Raw genomic sequence first — 10,864 nt, 5'->3', positions numbered from 1 at the left:
TTCACAGCTGCTTCTGCTGCACAATAACAGGGAAGACTGTTTAAGTTTTTTCCGTTTTTTTAAATTCCACTCTATAATTAGACCAATCTGCTTTTGTCGTCCCAATAAAAGAATACTTTGAGCATTTTTTTTTGAAGAAATGCTCACTTTAATCCTTCAAACATTGCTGGAAAAAAAAGCCATTCTCATGTGATAATTATGCCATCCTTCCTGCAGGGATTTTTTTTCTCCCTTCTCGCAGCGGTCTCACTCTGTTTGTGTACAGCAGATGTTTGGGCCCTCAGAGAATAATCCTAATCTCAGTATTTGGCTGAATGCTGTCCCTGACATCATCTTCTGAGCCGTGCAGTCAGCATACATGTTGTGTTTTTTTTTTTTTTTTTTTTACAGCAGCGGCGGTGTGGTGAAAACGTCTCCTGGTGGTTGTGTGGGAGCCCGTCAGCCTGCAGTATGATGTGTTATCATACCAGAGGTTTCATCCCCCCTTGCTTTATGCTTCATGGAGATCGCCACTCGATTCCCAGAACTCTTGAATTACAAATTGTTTCCTCCTACCTCCATGTGCAAAAACCAGCTTTGTTGCAGCAAAGTCAGGCTGCCTTTCCGAGTGACGAGTGACTTATTTAAAAGTTCAGCAACTGTTTGTGAAAAATTAACATGACCACAAAGGTTTTATCTTCTTACGCCTTGCTGATCTCGTTTCCAGTGTCGACTGGACTTTCATCCTACAGGAAGTATCTTATCACCCATAGCAGCCTGCTGCAGATACACTATCTGTTTAAAGCATCCCTGACCTAACCCTCCCCCCCTCCTGTTTATGACACTTCAGTGTTTCTCTGAGAGGCATGTTATGGCTCCGTCAGGACAGAGTAGAAGTGTAAGATTTGGCGAGGAGAATACTGGGTCATGTGTGTAAAGCGGAGCCACATGGAGTCCTCGTGGCAGACCGAGGCAGCCATCTGCTAATGCCAGAAGTCGCTCGATTCGAGGCCAACTTGGCCATCCGGCAACGTACAGCAGCCTGCGCTCGCCGAGCACAAAGTGATGTTTGTTTGCAGCTTAATCTTCGGCAAAAAAAAAAAAAGAGAGGAAATGAAATGAACATGGAGGCGCTCCTTTGTGGTTCTTCTTGACCTGACACAAGGTAAAGGTCGCGTGTTGAAAAGCCAGACTGTGTCACTCATCCATCAGACCACATGCTGCTTACATCTCTAGATCTTTGACTAAGCCGAAGAGTACGGTTCACTTTGGGTCACGCGTCATATAAAACCTTAGAAAAATTAAAGGCCTTGAATACTTTTTAAAAAATGCATGTCGCTAAGCTAATGGCATTTTTAGCATTGTAAGGCCCGATCCGACCCAGTCCAGCTTGGTCTCAGTCAGCCTGGCCATATTCTGCCCTGGTTGGGTTTGCTTTGAGCAGCATGTCACCTCATTGTGGGCAGATCATCATATCAGAAATGCACAAATCTTTATGTGATGTCATTTTATTTGCAACACAACATCAAGCTCGCGGTACTTTTCTTTGTTCTGCAGCCCAGCCTGAACCTCCGGTCTTTGGGTTACAAAAACACAAATGTGCATTTGCAGCTGTATGTTTGAACCTTTAGGTCTTACAATGTAAAAACATCGTAATAGATCATTTTTTGATGAGAGGAAATCCAGGGCTAACAGTTATTATGGTAACTTGTTTTAGCTGTTTCACCCAGGCTTTGTGAATGATTTTATGCAAGTCTTTCTTATGAAAGTTTGACTAAAGTTTGTCCATGTGTTCATGAGATAACTCTACAGACAAAGACACACACATAGACATGGGCACAAACATTGGGCCTCATGCAAGAACCGTTCGTACGCACAGATTTGTTCTTCAGTTGTGCGTACGAGTGATTTAGGAGAATTTGTGGCATTCACCAATGTTTTCGTATTCTAAGATTTTTTTCAGATACGAACAAAATTCAGGAGTGGTCCAGACCTGTCGTATATTTTACGAGCAGTCAGTCTGCTGTTATCCAGACGGGTTTTCCTCCCTAATAACTTTATATTTCGTTAGTTTGAAGATATTTTGAGTTGAAATAAATTGCACTCTATAATTATGTTGACAATAGGCTATTCTGCTTGAATTAGAGTTATAATTTTAAATGTAATAATTTAGACTAAAAATATAAATTGTCCGTCCGGCCGGCTTATCCGGGATCAGGTCGCGGTGGCAACTGCAGAAAGACCCCGCTCTCCCCAGAGACACTTTCCAGTTCGTCCTGGAGAACTCCGAGACGTTCCCAGACCAGAGGGGATACATAATCCCTCCAGCGAGTCCTGGATTTTCTCCAAAGTGCCAGACTTATTTTGAAAACATTTTAAAATGCTTATTTCAGAACCGCAACTAAGACCACTTGAGACCGCGAGCGCAGGGAGGTGCGGTGCGCAGCGCTGTGTCTTCTGAATAAATGAAAATGATTTAACACAGTTGTTTATACTTTTAGCAGCTCTTTTTATTCCACAGCTGACCTGCTAAAAATGACAGATTTTCTTTTCTGGATCTCTGACAGACGGACTTCAATCTCTGAACTCGTAAATTTCTTCTTTTTAATTATCGCTGAAACGTAGCCTTATATGGTGTGTTTGGGGTGGTAATTATGCTAATCTCCTCTCGCGTGCACGAGCAGCTGGATAGAACAGGTGGAATTTACGCAGCTCATTTACGCACTTTTCCTGAAGATAGAAGAGTTTGTTGAATCTGACGTGACATGTTCGTACGAACCCTTTGTACGAACAAAAGTAAGAGAAATTCAGGATAAGAATACGAACATGTTTTTGCATGAGGCCCATTGTGTTCTGTGCCAGGCAATTGCAAAATTAAGCTACAATGAAGTAAAACCTCTGTTATAGTCTTTATCACTAGTTAAGCAGGGGTTATGCCTGAAACTTAAGTTTAAATACAAATATAGCTGTGGTTACTTGTTCTATTAAACAGGATAAACATGTCATTGGAAAGCAAAGTTCATAATTTATGATTTCATTCATTGGTTACAAGTTGCCATAATGCCAGAGTTTTAGACCATCTTGTGAAGAGAAATAACTGGGTTGTAGCCATAACATTATGTACTGTATGATTATATTTGATACAGTAAAAGGGTGTGATTGTCTCTCAGCTGTCAGCAAATCAAATTTTAGCTTAATATCTGTCAAACTGAGATATATAACCAATGTTTAGGTCGGCTAATGTTGGTAAGCCATCTTGAATCTAAAGGTTATGTCGTTATAGATGAACACACGAGTACTTTATGTATGTTTCATTCAAACTTGTCCAGTGGTCGAAGAGATGTTTTTGTAACAAACACACGTTCAAGTTTGTATTTCTATTATTGTTAGGACCGTGTATTAATTTCCAGTCATTTCTGTAATCTAACCCTGACCCCCTATCCTAACCCCTAATCCACCAAAAGTCCCCAAAAGGACTACTGATCCTAACAAGGTGTTTATATCAAAAAATGTCCTAACAAAGTAAAAAAAAAACAACCATTCATACACACAGATGAACAAAAACATAATCCCTTTTGCCTTTTTACATTGGGTGATGAAACCAGCGTCTCATAGCGTTGATAATCTATAATTCAGTATTATGTAATAAATTTAGCTTTTATGCTACTATACTTTATACTTTGTGTATTGTGATAAACTCCAGTGCTGTACTTCATTATATAAAGTTTTTCCATGAGTTTCATAACCACTGCTACAAGTTTAATTTTAATGTTGGTAAAAATAGATAAATCCTGGCGTGCTGCATTAAAACAAAACATTCGCTGTTTTTCATGTGAATCAGTGAATAGTTTCTGTGGAATTTGAGATTTCTGTGTATTGTGGTCCTGCTTTTCTATGGGCCATTATGACCGGGCCGGTCCAGGAACAGAGCGTCAGTGTTCTCAGCAGCAGAAAGTGGGATGGAGCATCACGATACAATATTCTGTCTGTTCCAGTCCGATGTGCAGCGCTTCCACTCTCTCTTACTCTAAAGTGTTCCACTTCCTCATTGTGTATTTATAACAACAAAAACAAGTTTGCTCTCTTTAAACAGACACTCACTGAAGATTTCTATTTATTCACAACAAGTGAGGAAAGCAAAGTGAAGGTTTTTTTTTAGAATTAAACTTTTTGTCATGTTTTTTTAACAAACAATTTTAGTCATTCATATTTTTCAAATATTTAACTTATTCAGGAGATGAGTGCTAGCACTTTTATTTTTGCAACTATACTTTTTGAAAATTTGTCTTTACTGAAAAGTAATTCCCCCTGAAAAACAAATATTTATTTAACTCTTAAAGAGAATCTGATTTAGCATAATCACAGTTTTTGTCTTCTTGTGCTAATTTAATCTTTTGGTAAGCTTTTTCTAATTTTAGTTACCGCTCTGCTACTTTCAGCTTTTGATTAGGCTTTTTTAGCTTTTACAGTTTAGCCAGCTTTTTGATAGATTCTGCTTCCAGCTAGACTTCTTAGCTTTTAGTTAGCTTTTTGCTACTTTTAGCTGGCATTTGCTGACTTTAGCTAACATCCTACTTGTAACGTTTAACTAAACTTTGGATATTTTGCCTTTGACTTTGTTTAGTTTATTCCCACTTTTAGTTTTTAGGTAGCATTTTCCTCATTTTGGCTTATATTGTGAATTTTGTTGCTATTAAATTATTAGGCTTTTGACATTTTTTAGCTAGTATTTTGCTACTTTCATCTTGTTTATTGCTCATTCCACTTAGAGTTTTGCCACTTTTAAGTTTTAGTTAGTTTTTACTTTGGACTTTTAGTTAACGTTTTGGTGCTTTTATCTCATTGATTGTTCTGCTTCGTTTAGCTTTTAGCTTATGTTCGGCTTCTTTTACCTTGAACAACTCAGTTTCAGCTCCTTAAGCATGTCATTCAGCCCTAAGCCTTTACTCTATTGGAGCTGAGCTATTATTAGTTCAGAGGATCAGACTTTTAAAACCCTTTCAACTGACTCCTGTCAGAGCAAATCTGGCTGAACCAAAGAATTTTAGGTAGGCTACTTTTTAAACATTTATCATATTCCACTGAGCGACATGAGAAATGTCACACTCGTGGCTGAAAAAAACACATCCGAGAGGCTGTGATGAAGAGGAGCAGGAAAAACAGGAATCCTGTAAACCCAGAAGCAAGATCTGCGTGTGTGTCGACATCAGAGCGGCGCTGTGAGGAGATAACGCCTGCCAAACTTAAATACAGGTTGGGAGGGTATTCCCTGCTCTTCTGGGGATTTTTATTTATTTTTTTAGTTAAAAAAAAAACATTCAGAGCTGGGGGGAAAGTAAGTCAAAACATCACGCTGTTGGCATGATTCAGTAACAGTTTGGGAAATGTTCAGGGTGAGCTAAAGGTTAGAATAAACAACGTGTTAACCTCTTAAAGATGATTAGTTGTACATTCTGCCAGTTTTAATAAAAAAAACCCCACCAGTGGTTCATGAGATCAGACAGACATTTTGACAGAGCAATAAAAACTCTTATTTCTGGTCTTTCTTTGAGTCAGGCAGGATAAATGTGAATGAAGGTGGTTATATAATATTGACAGCTCACTAGATTTCCTCTGCCATTGTCAGTGTTCTGTGTAACAGGAAGTGTGTGTGTGTGTGCTGCCTGTGAAATCCACAGCATCCAAACCAGTTCATGGCTGAGGAGTGTGTGTGTAACAGCAGGCATGAGTCATCAAGCCTGTCTTATGTAACTACATCACTTCTCCACCCAACTTGCAGCTCTAGTGCACCACACCCCAGCTCCATTCACACTCTGCTCAGCCTCTCATTGATGTGCCGGGTTTTCTTACACAACACCTTTAACCATCACTTCATTTGAGTGCACTACATGAGTGCTGACTGAACCGTCCATGGCAGGTTATTTGTGGCGTTTGCGCCCCCTTGGTAAAAATGGAGGTGCAGGATGAAGCTGCCAGAACACCCGCGGAGGGGGGGACAGAGAAACACACAGAGGGAGGTAGGAGGGTCTCTGGATGCTGTCATCAGTCAGGCCACTGACGTCACCCTCTCACACAGAACACTGTCATCCAGCTCCAAATTTACAGAAATATACATGAAAATATCTGCATCCAGAAAACATTTAAAATCAGTTTCATAGTAAATCAACATAAAATATAAGACATGTTTCTAATAATACTGTAAGATGGTATTCGACCATCAAACGAAGCATGAAACTGGTTGCAAGCTTGTTGTTTTTTTTCTCCAAGCACAGCCTGTTTGACAATGTTCGTTAGGAAGTGTGTAGTTGTGCAACACAGTCTGTAATCTGCAGCTTACTGTAAGAGAGCCAAACACAAAGATGAAGATGTGTTGTCCTGCTGACATCATGTGGACGTGCTGATAACTGCACGACTCCTGATGCTGCAGCCAGAGGGAGGCAGATCAGTGGGTGACACAGCTACCACAGAAACATCTTAGAAAATATGTCGTGGGGAAAACAATCATCTAAGTGTGTCAGTAAAGTAGAACCCATCAAAATTGTTGGGACCATGTGTCAAAAAAGTGAGGACAGGAGGCAACCAAAGGGTGTAAAAGTAAGTGATGCATAAAGAAATAGGAGGATAATTTTCAGGTCAGTAAAAGAACTGGATTTAAAAAGAGCAGTTTGGAGAGGCTGAATCTCCCAGTAAAGATGGGCAGAGATTCATCAGTCTGAAAAAAAAAACTGAATCTAAAAATAAAGCAACATTTTAAAAATAATGTTCCTCAATCAAAAAAAAAAAAAGGATTTTGAAAATCATCATCTAGTGCAGTGGTTCCCAAACTTTTTATCTTCTGACCCATAAAATATCCATGGCAAAAACATGTGACCCCAAATATTACTGGTCTGAGTACACGAACTTTGTAAATAACCCTGAAAACACAGGCTTTTTGACAATTATTTTATTACCCTTTAAACTGATTTCTGGAGATTATCCAAGGTGCTTCATGACCCATAATTGGGTCCCAAGCCCAACTTTGGGAACCAAAGTGCAGTGGTTCCCAAACTTTTCAGCTTTTGACCCACAAAATAACAGTAGCAGAGACCTGTGGCCCCCAACTATGTTTGGATGATAAACAAAACATGGGCATAGTAACAATATTTTTATACTACATTTATTCATTTTAAATATACTAAACTCACTCCTTTGTAACAACTAAGGCAAAACTGTAATTGATTCAGAAAATCTTTTCAGGACCCCACCTTGATGTTTCGGGACCCCACTTTGGGTCCCGACCCCAACTTTGGGAAGCACTGATCTAGTGTTTAGCTTTTAAATTTATTTATTTGTCTTCCGGCTCCTTTCTTCAGGAGTCTCCACATGAAGTCCTGGCAGTTGTTTTTAAGCCAGATGTGCCTTTCCTGACACAACCACAGACCACCGAGCGAACACAGCCCACGTGTGTGGAGCAGGGGAGCAGATTAGTGGGTTGGGAACCTTGCTCAAGGGTCCAGAGTGGGACAAACGTGGGTGGAGGAAGACGTGGATCTTTTATTGTCAAAACATTTGAAGATTCTGGAGAAATCTTCGAACTGAAAGTTGAGATATTTGCATGTGGAGTAACAGGAAGTGATGTCAAAGGGATGTGTCTGTGTGTAAGCAGAGTGTTGCTACAACAGCTAACTACACACAGACTATAGAGAATAATCTGATGTTTCTTTAGATTATTTTGAGTCACTATCAGAGACATGAAGACGAGTCAGAGTTCAAATAATTGTTTCAGTAAACAAAGACCAGACAGTTCATTTCTTTAAATGTTCCCCTTGGATGTCATTTCCTGTTTCACTTTAGTTGAGCCAAATTCAAATGAAAAAATGCCAATTATGTGACAAAATGAGTAAAATCACAAATTTTTTGCTGTTTCTTAAATATAAAAGGGTTTTCCTTGACTTTTTGTATTTGAAGAATACGTATGTTATGAGCACTTTAACATCATTGAATGAGTTCAGAAACACTTCCACTGTGTCTGTAAATGCAAGTTACCCTGCCATCTACAACTGCAGGTTAAAGCTCTATCATGTAAAGAAGATGCCACGTGTGAACACCATCCAGAAATGTCAGCATCTTCTCTGAACCAAGGCAAAGTTGGAAACTGTTGTTTGGAAATTACAGATGCCACATCCTCTGTACTAAAGAGCAGCGGGGCTTGGGGGGGGGGGGGTTCAAGGGGGGGTTCAAGCCTGTTATCAGCGCAAAGTTCAAAAGCAAGCCTCTCTAATGGTATGGGGGTGCATTATTGTCTCTGACATGGACAACTTACACGTCTGGAAAGACACCAACAATTCACAACAGTGTATATGTGTTTGAGAATAACACAATTTCCCATCTGGACATAGTATTTTTAGGGAAACCCTTGCATATCCCAGCAAAAATATTAAAACATTCTGCATCCATGAGAACACTGTTACTTTAAATGAGAAAAAGTTGGGTGCTGAACTGACCTGTGTGCAGTCTTTAGCAATTGTAAAACATTTGTGCATCATGAAAAAAAAAAACTCAAGCAAAGACCCAGAACTTATTAATAGATAGAATCCTAAATCTGGCAATAGAGGGACAATATTCTATTTAAGTGGCCCTTGTTCCAACTTTTTTGTTTTGCTGTCATCAAAATTACATTCACATTTTTCAAAAAAAATACATGTATAATCTGTTCTATAGTGAATAAAACATAGATTTATTAGTAAATCATTGTATTCTGTTTTGATTTACATTTTACAAAACATCTCAACTTTTCTGAATTGGGATTCTGACAGTGTTTTCCGATACTAGTAGGAAATCTCTGTCTTTGCTCTGATGAATCACGTTCGTTGTTGAATCTGAAGCTGTGTGAACAACAGGACCGTTACCTCTTTGTAGTCAGCAGATTTCCTTTTACGGACGAAGGCATCTGATCGTCAGCTGGTGGCACTGATCCTCTGACATGAGCACTAACACGATTAGACATAAATAGCTCTTGTCTCAATAGTCTTTGAAACTGGATACAACCATGAGAATAGTTGACATACTGTAGGACAAGATCCACTACAAAATACAAACTCCACACGCAGGTCAGAATTTATGGAGCGTGACTTTGTTCCAAAAACAGAATGTGCCTTGATTTGAGAACAGCTGTATAAAAAAATTCACGAGACAATAAAACAATCATTGTTTCTTCTGTGACACAGCTCTTGTGAAGATGAAGGACTGTAGAATAGAAATAAACACGACTGTTGTACTTTAAAGTTTATCACTCACATATTGATTTGATTTGATTTATTGATTCAACAGGAAAAGATTACTAAAAATCAAGCCTGACTCAGCATAATTGCTGTTTTACAGCAGGTTCCTGTTCTGCAGCACATAAAACACTCAGAATTACAGCATCACAATCACATCATTATACACCATAGACACAAAGACAAACAAGCATACCAAATTTCAGGAAGGCAGCATTTGCAAAATAGGATGTCTAAAGATATGAGATGAAAAGAAAAGCAGATGAGCTGCTCCTCAAAGCTGTCCATTTCGCTAATTTAACAACCAGCGTGTAAGAGCGAACCATTTTCAGTGAAATGCAGAAGCATGCGCTGCTCCACATTAACAAACACGCTCACAAAGTTCTGACCAATCAGACACCGTATTGGTCTGCAAGACCAAGTTCTGACTGGGGAAAATGTACAGGACCGGGTGTTTGTGGGAAACTACAGATGGAGGTTACGCAATTTCATCACACAAGATGAGACGTGAGAATGGAAGTATAAATCAGTCTTTAGACTTAAACTCTTGTATAAAAAACGGCAGACGACTCGCTCTCCTTCAAAGCTTTTATTTGTATTTTTCAGCCACACACTTATCACCAATTTAAAGGTAAAAGAAAGAAATGAATGACCTGATAAATGACAAACTGACAAATGCATTGTTTATTACACGAGCGCACGCTTCGAGTGAATCTTTCATGAAGTTTAGGGGAGATAAGAGTAAAAACACACAAAAAATATAGTGCACATTGTTTATATGATAGCATGTACAGAGCCTGAATTCAGTGCAGTGCATGAAAAATATGCTTTATCTGCCACTTTTCATGGAGCTGTTTTTGCCTGGAGGGTAAGTTCCACTTTGTTTGCATTTTCTCTCAGGTAAACATCATCGGCGTCTCACTGAGATCTATGAACTGACTGTGCCTTGGAAATAACATTTGTTTATGAACACAGCTGAGATTTCAAGTAGCTACATGGGATTACGCTACTTTGGCCTTACATTTCTGTCATTTTAAAGGGGTACTAAGAGTCACAAAGTATCTTTACAACAAAGCAAGATCTGATAGTAAAAATACAGAAACATCAGGAAAAGGATTTGACCAAATCTTGCAAAGTTGTTGTTTTTTTCTCCCTCACCTGCATCCCGATCAGCTTCTAGTGTTTCACAGATGATGGTGGAGTCACAGTGACAGACCAAAAAAATGTGTATATTTGTTTTTGTTCAGCATTACTCCACTCCTTTCATGAACTCCAAAAATTCTGGAGAGAGAGAGAGAGAGAGAGAGAGAGAGAGAGAGAGAGAGAGAGAGAGAGAGAGAGAGAGAGAATCATGATTAGAGAATCCTTCCTACCATTTTCATTATTATATTTTCACCATTTTTTCCCTCTTCTCACCATCGTAGTCGATTTTGCCATCGTTGTTCTTGTCCCCGTCCTTCATCAGCTCCTCGATGTCATCCTCAGTGATGGCCTCTCCGGTAGATTCCAGCATCATTTTCAGCTCGTCCAGGTCAATGTAGCCGTCTGCGTTTCTGCACAAAAATCACAGCAGCAACGTTTCTACATGAAGCCGTATAGTATAGTATAGTATAGTATAGTATAGTATA

At 39.2% G+C, this 10,864-nt stretch overlaps 1 protein-coding gene across 1 annotated transcript in view; it reads right to left on the bottom strand.

The window, feature by feature from the left end:
• Nucleotides 1-9,810: 9,810 nt before the first annotated feature.
• The window catches only part of LOC106532892 (troponin C, slow skeletal and cardiac muscles), a 10,187-nt gene continuing 9,133 nt past the window's right edge, over nucleotides 9,811-10,864 (bottom strand). Inside the window, exons 5-6 of the mRNA XM_014029062.1 lie at nucleotides 10,653-10,789; nucleotides 9,811-10,517 (exon numbers count right to left, since the gene is read on the bottom strand). Coding sequence (XP_013884516.1) covers nucleotides 10,486-10,517; nucleotides 10,653-10,789 — 169 coding nt within the window. The 3' untranslated portion in view covers nucleotides 9,811-10,485. The remainder of the gene's footprint in view (nucleotides 10,518-10,652; nucleotides 10,790-10,864) is intronic.

This window comes from Austrofundulus limnaeus, unplaced genomic scaffold (genome assembly GCF_001266775.1).
Source record: "Austrofundulus limnaeus strain Quisiro unplaced genomic scaffold, Austrofundulus_limnaeus-1.0 Scaffold846, whole genome shotgun sequence".
Classification (NCBI taxonomy): Eukaryota; Metazoa; Chordata; class Actinopteri; order Cyprinodontiformes; family Rivulidae; genus Austrofundulus; species Austrofundulus limnaeus.
The sequence above is the reverse complement of the archived record's forward strand: the minus strand, read 5'-3'. Positions and strand labels throughout refer to the sequence as shown.